This window comes from Podarcis cretensis (genome assembly GCF_951804945.1).
Source record: "Podarcis cretensis genome assembly, chromosome: 9".
Lineage (NCBI taxonomy): Eukaryota > Metazoa > Chordata > Lepidosauria > Squamata > Lacertidae > Podarcis > Podarcis cretensis.
Window position 1 is genome coordinate 10,378,842 of NC_137178.1, and position 16,147 is coordinate 10,394,988.

The 16,147-nt window shown below is 41.6% G+C and overlaps 1 protein-coding gene and 1 long non-coding RNA gene across 8 annotated transcripts in view; one reads left to right on the forward strand and one right to left on the reverse strand.

The window, feature by feature from the left end:
* The window catches only part of RUFY3 (RUN and FYVE domain containing 3), a 50,693-nt gene that overhangs the window by 23,615 nt on the left and 10,931 nt on the right, over nucleotides 1–16,147 (reverse strand). For 4 of the 7 annotated variants that reach the window (XM_079990846.1, XM_079990848.1, XM_079990850.1 and 1 more), the window contains exons 2-4: nucleotides 2,416–2,589; nucleotides 878–995; nucleotides 289–390 (exon numbers count right to left, since the gene is read on the reverse strand). In XM_079990846.1, coding sequence (XP_079846972.1) covers nucleotides 289–390; nucleotides 878–995; nucleotides 2,416–2,589 — 394 coding nt within the window. Of the gene's footprint in view, nucleotides 1–288; nucleotides 391–877; nucleotides 996–2,415; nucleotides 2,590–9,508; nucleotides 9,563–10,225; nucleotides 10,322–16,147 lie in introns of those variants that run through there. The other 3 variants (XM_079990847.1, XM_079990851.1, XM_079990849.1) reach the window with 2 other exon arrangements.
* Nucleotides 5,499–7,833, forward strand: LOC307223988. The gene is made up of 2 exons (XR_013842361.1): nucleotides 5,499–7,012; nucleotides 7,361–7,833. It is a non-coding gene; the product is annotated as an uncharacterized lncRNA (long non-coding RNA).

Sequence of the window (16,147 nt, forward strand, 5' to 3'; positions counted from 1 at the left end):
GTCATGTCTACGGGAAACCTTTGAGTTCCTTTCTGGAGCCCTCAATGCTGGCAGGCAGGTAGGTATTCAAAGAAATTATGACAATTTAGCAAGTCTCCAAACAAGATTATACATTCCACCCATGCTGCTATCAAAACAACCTCTGGAAATGCCAGAACAACAATGAGTCAAATTATGAATACAGAGGCGCACAGAGAAGATACCCACAGAGAACAATTTGCTTATGTAATAAATCCCCTTTTATTGAAAGCAAGGCTTCTGTGGGTCAAGAAACAGCAAACTACTAACCTGAGAATTTCCCTTCTGTTTATCAAGGCTTTCATGTACTCAGAAAGCTTCTTCTGCATGAGAGCTAGGCGAAGCCATGCCCTTCCTCTACCCACAGGCGTCCTATCAATACCAGAGACAAAAAGATATATGCTGTTATATAATCTACATTCCAACTTCCACACCCAAAATAAATAGTAAAATTGAGACAATATTTTATTTTAGTGATGCAGACTGTAGCTCACTAAGATGATATTTTTTTGCTCCATGCAAGAAAATTAGTTTTTAGTTGGGGGAATCAGAACCATAATATTCCAAATATGGCCCAACAGATTTCTAAAATTTGCTATTGTTTTCAAATCTCTTCATTTGCAATGCTGAATTTGCCTGTTTCATTGCTGCCGCACACAGAGTTGACATTTTAGTCCGGTTCAGACATGACAGGAAACAGGCAGCTAAACTGAAGGCAGAGAAGCTGTGGAAAGCTGGGCAAGTTGCTAACTATTTGTGTGATGAATAGACTTCTGGTTGATGGCCACTGCCCTACAGCATCCCTGGCAAATGCCTGACCAGCTTCTTGTTGAAAGGGTAGACAAAAGTCTTCACTTACTTCAACCCTGGCAGATCTTTAACACTTGCTGTGATTTCTCCAGCTTCAGGGACAAACTTCTCTACCAACTCCAGAGGTCCCCAAAATGACTTGTTTTGGCCCAGGAAAGTCTTCTTGGCTAGATAAAAGCATTGTTACTCCTTATATCTGAATCAGCATCTTAAAATTACAATGGGATCATGTGAATTGCCTTAGAAATACAAATCATATACAACAGCCCACCCAAAATATTAATCCATTTACACTGCTCCTTCACCTTTATCCTATGCTATGCTGTGCTCTATAATCCTTCTGCGAACAGTGTAATTATTTCAGACAAGGAGCCATGCAGATGGCAGCAGGTATGCAATTACGGGAAGAAAGAAGCAGTTCATTTCTTCTTCCCCCCTTTTCTCATTTCGTGTTTTCAGACTTGAGTGTCTCTCCAGTGCAGTTTTTCAGCAAATAGTGTTATGCAGTCCTTTTTTTTTCCGGAGGGTACTCAAGGGTACGCAATACCAGCACCTCTTTTTTGTTGTTGTTAAAAAGTGTGGCACTTACTGTAACAACTTCATGATGAGTACTAGAAGTATAAGAGTTGTGCAGGAAGAGGCATCTTTGGCAACAGAAGTTGCTAGAAATCCACTTTAGGGGGTGAGCGTGCAAGTGCTGACCCACAACCCCTCCCTCACTCCTCACAGGTGGAAAAATAGTTCCTGTCCCAGGATTCAGACTCATTATAAAAGAAAAGTTTGCTTAGGCCTTTAATGAAAAAATACTGCTCTATAGCAACCAGTACAGAAGTCTCTGCTACAGTATGCATGATGAGACAGGAACTATTTTTCCACCTGTGAGAAGTGAGGGAGGAGTTGTGAGTCAACACTTACACGCTCACCCCCTTTTAAGCTGCAACTGGTGAGCCAACTGGCATCCCTTCAGGGGCTGGGTTTGGCTCCAGAACCTCAATTTTCTGAAGAACCTGATTATCAGCAGGCAGGAGGGCAATTCTCTCTCTCTCCTCTTGTGATTGGCTCTTAAGTGCAATAAGGTCAGTTGCTTACAGAGAGAACTGTGTTCCAGGAATGGCTGTGACCAGGACACTTATCTGTTTTGCTCCCATATTGTTCTGGGGTGACACACTTTACAGAGACGTCTCTCTTTGTCCTGCTACTGCCACTGTGGCATTGCTGGAAGGCAATACCAGGGCATAGACTGGACCTCCAGAACAGACAGCGAGCACTTTGTGAGAAAGTCTGCTGATTTCTTCTAGGCCCTAAGAGAATTAAGGGGTGGGAACACCTTCACGTAGAAACCTGCCCCTGCCAAATCTGACTGAAAACAACTTTATTCTAACATCTTTGTAAGCTGCCTTGAAGACCTAAATAGTAGAAGGGCAGAATAAAAATATGCTAAATAAAATAACACCCACATAAGTATTATTTCTGTGGGCAGCTTTGTGCATAGGACAAAAAAAAAAGGTGACCACATGCAGAGGTGGAATAGCAATTTAACATTGTGGACCTAATCCCTCAAGTAGGTTTGCCATCACAATCACCCACCTTTTAAGCCATGTTTGAGACAATGTTCCATCACTACAAAAAACTGCTGGAGGGGTGCATAGTCAGAGTCCAAAGTTCTCCCAAGATTAAGAGCAGATTCAATCAAGCCCTTTATGCTCAGCTTAGCCATGTTCATCAAGTTCATGCGTTCATTAGCCATGAGATAGTTGGGATCTGCAACAAAACACACAGACAAGATTTGGTCAGAAAAATGCCTTGATGGAAAATCATTTTCAATGGGTAACTGTTATTTTTAACATAAGGGACACTATGGATACTGAAAGGCAGTAGGAACCAAAGCTTTAGGTCTTTTTTAAACTATGGCAACAGCAGCACTTCAGACAGAGCTGAAAGTGATTCAGTTACTGGAATATTTAAATTAGTAAACAAAGAAAAACTAAGTGTCTCTGGGGGAAAGGTTTAAGAGACCTGTGGCAGGGATTTTCTAGAGAAATTAGCCATAAGGAAAACAGCAGAATGGGCAGAGGGAGGAGGATACAGCTCTTTGGTGACTGACAGATCTAGCTTCTAATCAGAGGGAATGATTTTTCCAAAGCTCTCCTATCACAGTGTTTTGGGAAAGGGATGCTGCAATTATCACCTTGTATCTTGTATCATCTTGTTCTTATCTGTGCTCTTTGCTGGTCCTGCTAGTACTGCAAGCTGGGAAAATGTGGGATACTAAGGTCCTTTTGCATATTAGTCACATACTCACACATCCACTCCTGTCAAATCAGTTTGGCTTTCAGTTCCTATGACTTTTAGTGCCAACGGGGCAGAACAGAAGCCTAAGGCTTCCCCTCAACCCTATTCATCATAACTCCATAGTCCTTACACCCATTCTTCTGGGAAAGCTGCAGACTGCTTTCTTAGGGACACCTCTACAATGTATACCATTTTCATGATAACGTTTTTGCCTGTAAAACAAAGGAGAGAGGAAGCGAATCCTCACCCCACAAAAAAACCCCACCCAACTTTAAAGACACCTAGCACATAAAAAAAAAAACCCTCCCAGATACAGTATATTCATCTGTAATTTGGCAGGTTTCTTATCTAGCAGCACCTCTCTGGTGGGTGCTAAGGTAAAGGTAAAGGTACCCCTGCCCGTACGGGCCAGTCTTGACAGACTCTGGGGTTGTGCGCCCATCTCACTTAAGAGGCCGAGGGCCAGCGCTGTCCGGAGACACTTCCGGGTCACGTGGCCAGCGTGACAAAGCTGCATCTGGCGAGCCAGAGCCGCACACGGAAACGCCGTTTACCTTCCCGCTAGTAAGCGGTCCCTATTTATCTACTTGCACCCGGGGGTGCTTTCGAACTGCTAGGTTGGCAGGCGCTGGGACCGAGCAGCGGGAGCGCACCCCGCCACAGGTATTCGAACCGCCGACCTTTCGATCGGCAAGCCCTAGGCGCTGAGGCTTTAACCCACAGCTATATGGTGGGTGCTATTTTCCTACAAAATTGCCCACAAAACAATAGGAGAAATCAAGTCATTCTCTTTATCCACCTCAAAATTCTAAATCTTGCCCTAGTAGGAAAACAACTGTAGGTATCCTTTTGAAATTTGGCAGGATTCATCCCCTCAGAAGGGGTAAAAAGCCTGAAAGTGTCATCCATGTCTGTCAAAATTATAGACAATACTTTTTGAAAAACATTAAAAATATATCCCTAACAGATACTGTTGTACCTCTTTGTCTCCAAACTTGGTCCAATAGGTTCATTTTTTTCATATCAGGATTCAGACTTGGACCCAAACCAAAATAGACAGTCTCCAAAGCACCTCAAATTAGGCTGTTTTAGATATTTTCTTGAGCATCCTTTTTAAAATCCCTAACATCTGCTTTACATTTTTTAAAGCAAGTTTTTAAAAATCTGTATTTATGTTCTAAATTAAGCCTGTTTTACACAAGAAAATGCCTTTGCATGTAATGCTAACTCACACATTCACAATTAGGTTATAAATGTCTCAGGAAACAGGCAGTCAAGCCAATTACATAAGCAATTAAATTTGGAGAAAGTATATGTAGAAACAAAGTATACGTACAAATTACATGCAAGCAGTATTTAACAAATTAATCCAAAAAAAGATATCAACAGGATTTCTGTCCAGAATTCTGTTTCATGAGCAATTAAAAGCAATATGTGTGAGCTCCAACATTAACCAAGGGTTTGTCCACACTTGAGTTTAATATACATTTGAAGCAATTAGCAGTCCTTCTTATGTAAGGTCATCCACATGGCACCCTACCCAAATAATTCCTGTCCTGATAACTTTCCTGTGAAATTTTGGATTTCTTCAAACTAGAGATAATCCATTGAGTTTTGGAAAACACAACTCCAAACCACACTACTTGAAACAGCAGACAGTTTTTTCCTGCAAGTGGCTCAAGCATCCATTTTCGCTGCTCCCTTTTCTATGCCCTCTAGATCCGTGGTTCCCAACGTGGGGCACATGCCCCACAGGGGGACAATTTGATTTTTAAGGGGGGCAATTTGATAATGTGTTATTAACAACGAATGGCCTTTTAGACTTCCTCCACGTGAACAGGAGTTCGTTTTTTGAATAATAAGAATTATATCAGGGAGGAGGGGCATCAGGATTTTAGAGATGCTTAGGTGGGGCATGGCCAAAAAAAAGGTTGGGAACCACTTCTCTAGATCCTCCTAAAACCAGTACTGCTCAGACAGCAGTAGTGCCTATTTCTGGTGAGCTTCCACAGCCTTGTTGGTTTGGGTATTTTTTTACATGAAAGGGGGGGAAACAGATTTGTGAAATATTGACAACTGAAGAACAGAAAAACAATTACCGTATTTTTTGCTCTATAAGACTCACTTTTTCCCTCCAAAAAAGTAAGGGGAAATGTGTGTGCGTCTTATGGAGTGAATGTAGGCTGCGCAGCTATCCCAGAAGCCAGAACAGCAAGAGGGATTGCTGCTTTCACTGCGCAGTGATCCCACTTGCTGTTCTGGCTTCTGAGATTCAGAATATTTTTTTTTCTTGTTTTCCTCCTCCCAAAACTAGGTGCGTCTTGTGGTCTGGTGCGTCTTATAGAGCGAAAAATACGGTATTTCTCCAAATCTTTTTAAAATTTGATCTCAGCGTATATTACTGTTTTGTTTCAATTTCTTCCACAATGATCTACATCACTCTTAATTCCAGTTGTGTAGTGCCTATTTCCAGCGAGCTCCATAAATCACAACTGCAGCCATGTTTTTTAAAAAATAAAATAAAATAAATGTTTCTGCAATACTGGAAAACTGAAGAACAATTATTTTTGCAGATCTCCCTGCTTCATTTCCCCCTCTTCATTCATTCATTCACTCACTCACTCATTCAGCCTTTATTGGCATAATCATCCCCCCCCCCCGTTGATTTCACTGTATGTCACTGTACTGATTTCTCCCACAACCATCTTCCTATTTTTGAGTGGGGAAAGCCTGTCACTTTAGGACTGAACATAAAGTACAGTATGCACACACAAGCTTGTAGTGAATAGAGAATTCTTGGATGTTTGCTGTTATGCAATTCCTGGGTGGATGCATTAAAAGAAAGACACATGCCGGACAGCTGACTCCTGCATGCATGGCCTGTTCGTGCAAAATTAAAATATATGAATCAATGCATTGGGAGGTGGGAACAAGGACAAAAAAAGCAGATTCGGTCTTGAACTACAAATGCATGCACTGAGGTCAAATTTGAATGGCAAGATGAAGCTCAGATGTGTGCATGCTTTTAATCAGAAGCACAACAGTTTATCATTTGATTATCTCAATATATAAAACTGAGAGCAGCAATGACAGATTAATGCCTGAAATGTGGTCCCAAAATGAAGCAAAGCTGGTTGTTGACCAATGAGATATTATAACTATTTTTGGAGGAATGAGATCTGCAGAAGTGTACTTGATCTCATTTATCAAATATATGATATACGTATATCCCAATGAATCATCTCCTCTGCCTCCGAAGACAAGACAAACTAATCACATATAATTTGAATCTGCCTATTTACTGACATTCCCATATTGACATTCTCTCTACTTTTATTGTACAATTTTACTGTAGCAATATAGGCCTTGGGATTTGTAAAACAACTTATCTGTCTTGAAAGAGTGATGTCAGCCACTATGAAACTGTTATTCCAACAGAGGATTTCCCTGACATATTTTTCAAAGGAGGATGTCTAGATACAAAGCAGACATTGTATTCCTAACCAACTCCAAAGATCATATCAACATATAAATGCATACATATGAGAGAGACAGTCAAAACTGCAACAGTAAGAAGTTTCTCAGCTAACTAACAAGGCTGCTGAATGAAGCTGGCTAACTACTTTGTTAATATAAACCCACTTGAAAGTACACTGTGTTGCAGTCACTACAAGGACAGACAGTGAGGATTCTGGAATGGAAAAGCAACATAATTTAATACACTGACATGAATGCATTTGTTTAAATGAGTCAAAGCAGAAAGCAGATTTAAAATGGATTCTTTTCACTGCAAAGCATGTATAAACTGTAATCAAATTGCAAATGCTTCCCTAACATTTTGAGCAGGCAACACGGGGCATTGTCCCCATGAATCATATCCTCTGTCGATTAGGTAAAGGTAAAGGGACCCCTGACCATTAGGTCCAGTTGTGGCCGACTCTGGGGCTGCAGCGCTCATCTCGCTTTATTGGCCGAGGGAGCCGGCGTACAGCATGACTAAGCCGCTTCTGGGGAACCAGAGCAGTGCACAGAAACACCGTTTACCTTCCCACTGGAGCGGTACCTATTTATCTACTTGCACTTTGACGTACTTTTGAACTGCTAGGTTGGCAGGAGCAGGGACCAAGCAACGGGAGCTCACCCCATCGCGGGGATTCAAACCGCCAACCTTCTGATCGGCAAGTCCTAGGCTCTGTGGTTTAACCCACAGTGCCACCCGCGTCCCTCCTCTGTCGATTAGGATGCTATAATTATCTTAGTCAGGTTTCCTCAACCTCGGCCCTCCAGATGTTTTGAGACTACAATTCCCATTATCCCTGACAACTGGTCCTGCTAGCTAAGGATCATGGGAGTTGTAGGTCAAAAACATATGGAGGGCCAAGTCTGAGGAAGCCTGATCTTAGTTCTGCAGTGAGGCACACAGGAACAGATAAAAACATCTGCCTGACTAAAACAACCATTGCAACTGGTTCTAAAAAGCTCAAAATCTGAACTCAAAGCTCTTTGAACCACTACCTCACCTTGTTTAGACAATGTCCTCTGTTAGCGGAGTGGATTCATAAACTTGGCAACAGATTATCCCCAACTTCCACAGGAAAAACCTGAAACTCGCCTGACAAAATCTATGGCAAAGGTTTGGGCCAGGGCAAGTTACAGACGGGCAAATCTGTCAATTTTGGTTTCTCATTTTCCAATCTAAAGTTCAGTTCCTCCTATTTCCATATCAGTTTGCAATTTTTAAAAAGTCTGCATAACAATTCATCAGCTTTTCTGCACTAGACTGTACCATTATTCTTTGCTTCCTTCAGCAGCATTTAATGCTATTGCTTTCAAATGCGTAACACATAGATGAACATTTTTTCAATCTTCTTAACAGCACAATCCTATTCTGAAGAAAGCCCCATAGAAGTTAATGGAGTTCACTCCAGGGTATGCATGTGCAGGATTACAACCTAAGAATTTCTCACTTCAAGGTGACCCAACTTAAACAATGTTTTTACAACTCCATTGAATGTGTGTTTTGCTGTTCTATAGAACATATCTTGTGAGAAGGGTCTAAAGGTCATGTTTGCCATCCTTCCTCTTTCTGGGATTTTGCTTCCTCTGTACATCCCCATTCTTCCTGTCAACCAAAGCAAGTGTAGCTCTAAATGCTAAACAAAACATGAGCAACTACACCATATGTACAACAAGGTTAGGTGAAAACAGAACTCTTAAAACAGCAATAAAGTACGCCTTAGGGCACAACTAGACACAAGGTGGGAGACTCATGGTTGTGGTAGAATCTCCCACATTGAAAACAACAACACAAGGGGAGGAAATCCGATCAGGATCTCAACACAAGGAGTAGATCCCCTTCCCCTGGTGCCATTTCCTCCATTTAATCCCCACCCTCTATAAAGGATTACAGTCAAACCTCAGTTCTCAAACGTCTCCATTGACAAACAATTCAGAACCCGAACACCAACAACCCAGAAGTAATTGCTTCCGTTTTCGAACGTGCCTTGGAAGTCAAACAGCTTCCAAGGCGCGTTTCTCCATTTTTCAATGGATTTTGCCGACCACCCTTTGATCTTCAGTTTTTGAACGTTTCAGAAGTCGAACGGTCTTCTGGAATGGATTATGGTCAAAAACTGAGGTTCCACTGTATTTGTCTTGCAGAGGCACACTTATTGGTATCATGGGCACATTTCCCGAATATACACATTCTCCTCCTCACAGTATTTTGTTCTACAGCGATAATGAATTTGCACAATCCCACACATGCACTCTGTGCATCCATTTGCACTACAATAATTCTGAGGCAGTGTGCCAGGAAAAACGAAACAGACATGGGATCATAAAGCACCACACTTTGCTTCTGCTGCATAAAATTATCAGAAGAAACCAGCAAGATATCTATGGTGAACAGGTACGACGACTCGAATTCCGCACAAGTTTTAGAAACCGGAAATAAGGAAGGAAGTGGTGTAGAACAATGATTGGGAAGTAAGAGAGTGAAGAAGTGGTCTTCCAACCACATGTAGAAAATTGTATGGTCCTTTATGAGATCTTTTGTGCCCATGTATAAAGACACCCCGAAACTTCAGAAGTAGACCGCTATACAGTGAACAAGCCATGGAACTTGATGTGGGCTGTGCTACCTCTCACTCCCCAAAATAAATATCAGTATGGATGCATTCTGAGAAGATAATACATGCAACTGGTTTTTCAAAAGGAAAAACAAACATTTTAACAAAGGAAAGGTCAGCACAATATAGTTACAAACATGTATGATCCAGTTGCTATCACTGGAGTGTACCTGGTGATCCAGCTCAAAGACAGACAAGAAAAGCCAGTTGAAAATGAAATGGAAATAATAGCTGAAAGATGTTGGTGTGGCACGCACCTTCTGTATCATCGCGCAATTGCTCCACCAAATCTGTCAAATCCTCCCAAGAGTCTTTGCAAACAGCGAAAAAGGAAAAGAAAGAAAAATGTCATGCAAGCCATGATTCAAAGAAAAGACTGAAAAATCAAGATAAGAAAAGGAACACAAAGGGGGGTTGGTATACCAGATACGTACCAAAGGGGTTAAAGATTTTAAAATTCATAAGTTAGTATAGTCTGCATAAAGCAACAGATTGAATTTATTAAACACAATGAGAGGATCATTTTAAAAAGCTTTCAAAGTCACACAAACACATTAATTTTAAATCAAGTGGCATGGATATGCTTAAACTGGATTTATAACCTGCCTGACTAGGTATAAAAATCTACCCAAGACGTTTTAAGAAGAAATCTGTTCCCTTGTTTTGAACCAAGGTTAAGGTAAGGCACTAGGTTAAAACAAATCTTAAGATATTGCTTGCACTTAAATACAGCCAAATTTATTGGTAGTACCATGTTCAGTACTCTAGCAATGCACAAAGAGCACCCCTTCCATTAAACAAAAATTAACCACTGCGCGCTGGACTTCAGCAGAGCTGTTAGGTAAGTGGGGGCAGGGAGAGAAATGTCCTGAGAAAACAAAGGACGCAGCTTGACTCACACGCACAATCATTTCAATATCTTGTCAAACAGGAACCAATTCTAAAATCAGTTATCATTCTAGGTTCATACTTACATTTTCTTTCCCTCCGTAAAGGCCTAAAGGCAGAGCCGTAAACCTGAGCGAAAGCATTGCTTCCTAGTACAGGCAAAGAGCTTCAGTAATCTGCCTGTACTAGGATTACTGGAGCAAGCAAATGACACACCCATCGTGGCTTTCTTCCCACAAGAGAGCTATAATCTTGTGCTCTCCTGTATTAACTTGTGAGTAGCAGAGAAACTTGAGTATGAAACCAGCATACATTTTAAAGTGATCCTAATAATTCAACGCACAAAAGACCCCTGTATCTCAGAACTGATGTCATACTTCGTGTTTTTATATTCTGCAAGCCCATTAAACATAGTAACACGAACTACAAAGGTGGTCATAATTCTGGAGGTATGCTTAACCATTTGTATCTTAATATATATTTAGTTGTATTCTTTTAAAACCTTTTGTATGTTGAATATTATTAGTAGCAGTAGTATTTTTGTATTTTAATGTAAATACATATATTAATAGACACTGTCCCTCAACATTTTATTAGTGTGTGTGTATTTTCCTGTGCTCACATACACTAGAACCCAGAAGAAACCTGCTCTTATCTTTCATTTTTTTGCAATGGAAAGACTTGTTGATGTAGCAGATGCTGTTATGAAACATCTATTTGGATCCTAAGACGGCTTAATTTATGGAAACTGACAGAAGAAAAGTTTGCCATCCCCTATAGGCACTGGCAACCCCCAAAAAGCACCTCCAGAGGGTTAGGGTGCCGTATTGAGCAATGTGGAATGGGTTAGGATGGCTGCCTGGGGGAAGGAAGGAAGGAAGGAAGGAAGGAAGGAAGGAAGGAAGGGGCCAAAAACTTTCCTTCTGTGATCTTCCTTAAGCTAACTTCTTAGGGGGCAAGCCCAATTTTGGGCTAGACCCCCCTCCCCCAGAGACCTCCCGCACACCACACCACACTGGACAGCCACCCCAGCTTTCCAAAGAAGCTTTTAGAGGATGCAATGTTTGCTGGAAACTATCCTTCCATGAACTCCCTTAAGTTCACTAATCTTGGGATGCAACAAAAGTTATTTGCACAGCACTTTGAGAAATTAAGGGAAGTTTTGCCTCCATACTACAAATGAAGGAGGAGCTTGAGACTCAGAGGCAACAAGTTGCCCAGGGCTAGATTTATACTGTGTAAAAAATTAAACACAAATAAATCTGAACAAGGTCATTTAAATTATGCAATCAAAACTGAATTCAGCAAAACATTCTTTATTTCTTACCCCTTAACTTGCATTTGTTCCTCTTGTTTTTGCTACAAGGGACTATGTAGAGGGACTAGGAACTACACGAGACTTTGCCATTTGAACACTAAAAATGTTTTCATTAACTCCTCTGGCTTACAAAATTCACCAGGCACTGTCCACACACTTCCAAGAATATTTCTGCAGCCTGGTTGCAGCCAGGTTGAACTCCTTGTCAAATATCTGATGGAAAAGTATTCCGCAGCATTGGACCAGAGACACTAAGTGCCCAACTTCTAGTTTAAGTCAGTTGGACCTCTATAATGCAATGGTCAATTAACAGCGCTCCAACGGATGATCTCAGTGATCAAAGCTGGAATAAAAGGGCTCAAGTGAACCTTCAGGTATTCTGGACCTAAGTTATTCAGGCTTTGTATATTAGGACAAGAGACTTGAACTGACAGTATACTGGCCGCCAGTGCAGATGTTTTAGCAGAGGTGTTACAAGCTGTTGACTGTCTGCCCCCCATCAGCAGTCTAATTCTTGAATTCTGCACCAGCTAGACCCACCAGACCAGGCCCATGGGCAACCCCACATAGAGTGCATTGCAGTAATCCTGTCTCAAGGGTACCAATACATGGACTACATTGATACAGTGAGGGAGGAAAGTATTTGATCCCCTACTAAATTTGCCCGTTTGCCCTCTGACAAAGAAATGACCAGTCCATAATTTTAATGGTAAATTTATTGTAGCTGTGAGAGACAGAATAACGACAGGAAAACCTCCAGAAACCCAGAAGACAAAAGTCAGAGATTGGTGTGCATTATAATGAGTGAAATAAGTATTTGATCCCTTTGCAAAAGATGACTTAGTACTTGGTGGCAAAACCTTTGTTGGCAATTACAGAGGTCAGACGTTTCTTGTAGGTGGCCACCAGGTTTGCACACATCTCAGGAGGTACCAGTATTTTGTCCCACTCCTCTTTGCAGATCCTCTCCAAGTCAGTAAGATTTCGAGGCTGATGTGTAGCTACTCAAACCTTCAGCTCCCTCCACAGGCAAATTTAGCAGGGGATCGAATACTCCCCCCCCCCCACTGTAGGCAATCCCGATCCAGATAAAAACATAGCTGGCATACCAAATGAAGCTTGTAAAAGGCATCCCTAACCAAAGAGGTTATTGGGAACTAAAATGACAAAGGTGAATCCAGGAGTACACCTTTAGGGGGACTCCAAGCCCATTCTGAACAGGAAAGTGTCCGGCCTTCCAGAAATGTGAATGACCTACCCACAAAGCCTCCAACTTCCCAGGATTCAAACACAGTTTATTGGCCCTCATTCACTCCACCGTTGCATTTAGGTGGCCCAGGGCTTGCACAGCCACTTCAGAAGCTATGGAGAAAAAGAGCTGTCTCTCATCAGTGTACTGATGGCACCGTATTCCAAAACTCCTAATGACCACTTAGAGATTAAGAGTAACAGGTTCACACTCCTCTGTACCTCTCTTGATAATGGGGCAGGGTGACCAAGGCCGATTCAGTTCCAAAACCAAGCCTGAGCACAGGTTGAGGTGGACCCAAATAATCAGTGTCAACCAGGAACTTCACCCATCAAATAGCCCTGGGTTTACTTAGTCACCTAGTGAACTCCTGGCTGAAGTAAGATCTGCACATAGCTTTTCAAGCTCATAACTCATTCTTTTAACCACTATGCCACAAAAGCTCCTTCAGCTCAGGCTGTCGGTATTAGGCAAAGTGCTGCCACCAGAGCCCTATTCTTTTGCCCTCCTACAAGAAACTACTTACAGGATTCAGCACCAAATAGCATTGTATGATTTTGTAAGTTTTCATCGTGCAAAGGGAAGCAAACCATTTACTGTGCTTTTTATTGTTCCATGAGCACACAACTGCTTGGTTTTTTGCATTCATACAAACACGTCGCTTTTTAGGCACATGTTGGTGTGCTGGTATGGTGACAAGGTAGGTATATGCATTGTGTTTGCCCTCACTTAACCACATTGTACCCTGCTCAGTAGGAATCTGTGGAAAGCCTGACATGCTGATGGCTACATCAGAACCAAACAGTCCTAATCAGATTTCTTGTCTAGCCTCAGCAGCAGGAGCAGCAACACACATGAAGATAAATTTCCCTCAAGTCCATTTCTTCTTGGCTATGTGCAGCCACATTGCCCATGTCAAAATGGCTGATATTTTATATCAAACATTATCATCAGAAAACTTGTCACAGCTATATTTTGAGTTGATCTCTGCTAGATTGTTGAACAGTTTCATCTTACTTTCATCAGTCCATAGGAAGTGATGCTGAGAGAGTAACTTTGATCCTCAAACCTGCACCCCTTGTCTTTTGCACACTTTTCTTCAGGCTGCCTTTGTGTGACACTTCTCACTTGATACCAGTTTTAACTGGTGGACCCTAGTTTGGAAATGTGGCAAGAAAACCACAGGAAGAGCCCTTCTGGATCAGACCATATGCCCATCTAGTCCAGCATCCTGTTTTCAACCAGGGAAGCCCACAAGCAAGTCTTGAAGGCAAGAGCTCACCCTCCCTGTTTCTAACAATAGATTTCTTGCCTTTAAAGCAGTTTCACATAGTCTCTTAAGAGAATTCTAGTGCAGTTCAGAGGCTGTTCAAGAAAAGGCCTTTCTGCATTAAATGCTATGAAAATTCCTCTCTGCTTGAGGTATGAATAGGGAAAAAGTGGCTCCAGGTTTCTCTTTAGACAGCTGCATCTTGCAAAACCCCACGTCTTACAAATTTGCACCATCATTTGAGAGTACTGCACTTCTAAAATAAATACCACTATGCATAAGAATCTTGAAACTCTTAATAATTATGGTAAAGTAAGAAGCTGCCTTAAACTGAGTCAGACCATCTAGCTTAGTATTGTCTACACTGACAGAAGTTATTCAGGTTTCAGGCAGGATTCTCTCCTAACCCTACCTGGACTTGGGGGGGGGGGGGACTGAACCTGGGACCTTCTTCATTCAAGGCAGATGCTCTACCAATGAGCTACAGCCTCATGCAGTCCCAACACATTATCAAAATGCAATGATTTGAGGCAGCCTTGCCCAACCTGGTGCCCTCCAGGAGGTTTTGACTACAATTCCTATCATTCCTTACCATTAGCCATGCTGGCTGAAGTTAATAGTCCAAAACATCTGGAGGGCACCAAGCTGGGGCAAGCTGTAAAAATCTGAAGAGTGTTTTTCATACACTTCTTGCACTTACTTTTGATTAGTTTTGGACTAATTAGTCAGTACCGAAACTGCTATCATTAGCAGAAATTTTAACTACTGTGCTGTATGCAAAAGAATGTCAATGAACAAAGGTGCTGACATAACACTGGAAAGAGTACAATGCTAGAAATGCAAACAATTACAGCTAACATTGGCCATAATTCCGTTAAAGAAATAGTTTTCTGATTATCAGTAGTGGTAATCTTAGATGGAACAAGATTTCGTAACTAATGGAAAAAAATGCCACTGATGGGGGGGGGGTGTGTGTGTGTGCGTGTGTGTGTGTGTGTGTGTGTGTTCCCTAAGGTCAAGACACCTACATCACAATAAATCATAATAAGCCTGTAAGTATTTTATCAGACTTGGACTTACTATCGATTTACTTAGGTGAGGAAATAGGGTGAGGAAATTGCAAAAAAATAGTATGTATCTTTTTTCCAAGTGTTAGATAATTTGGCAACAGCAAAATCTCATTTGCCATACTTAGATGGCTTGCCCTACATTTGTAGCAGAGTCTATCACAGCATAGTAAGTAATATCAAAAGAAATTGGAAAACCCTCAGAGAAAGAATGAAGACGTTCTACCCAATCAACACCAAGACTCTCCTGTAGTAAGCACAGCAAGACAGGAAGTACGTGGACACTTCTAATTCACGCTAAGCTTGTTATTTCCAAGTAATTTCCTCAAACGTAAGCAGCTCATTTAAACGGAATACAAACCATAGGAGTCTATGGCTGCATCCTTTTAATCAGGACTTTGAAGTCATTTGATGCTTGCCATATCAACTGCTTGTTTTATTCCACATGATGTACTGACAACAGTACTGTCCATATACCAAAATATGATAAAAAGGATGCTTGTTTTGACTTTTGAACTGCTACCACTTTAATTTTAAAGCTGCTACTTATTGCTACCAACTCCCACAGGGTGGGCTAGAACCAGCTGGTGAGTGACAGAAGCCTTCTGAATATTTCCACAAGCTGCTGGCAGTGGGTTATGAAGACAATGCAGCACAAAGAAGCTCTGTTTCATTTCCGGGTCAGAGATGGGAACCAACATGTGAACAAAGCGGGGGGGGGGGGGACTGCACTGGCAAGTCTCCCAGCTAAAACGCTTGGGAGCCAGCCTTGGTTACTTTTGTACACTACAAAATGAAAAACAACACTCACCTTGAAACAAACTCAGTGTGGTTAAAGGCTGTTGACTGTGACAATGCCAAGTGGTACAGGTTTTGCAGACATGACTAAACTGGGGCATGATGCTACAAAATGGGCTGTGCTCTCACCTTTAGTTCACAGCAACCATCAAAGCAGGAATCCAGTGAGTAACCTATTGGGTTTTAAGAGTCATAGCTATATCTGCCAGCTCCAGGTGCCTTACTGTTTCAAATGAAGAGATGTAGGGGAGTTGAAGGACAAGCCTTTATATTATTCAATTTCCTAATTCCAATAGCATCTCCTAC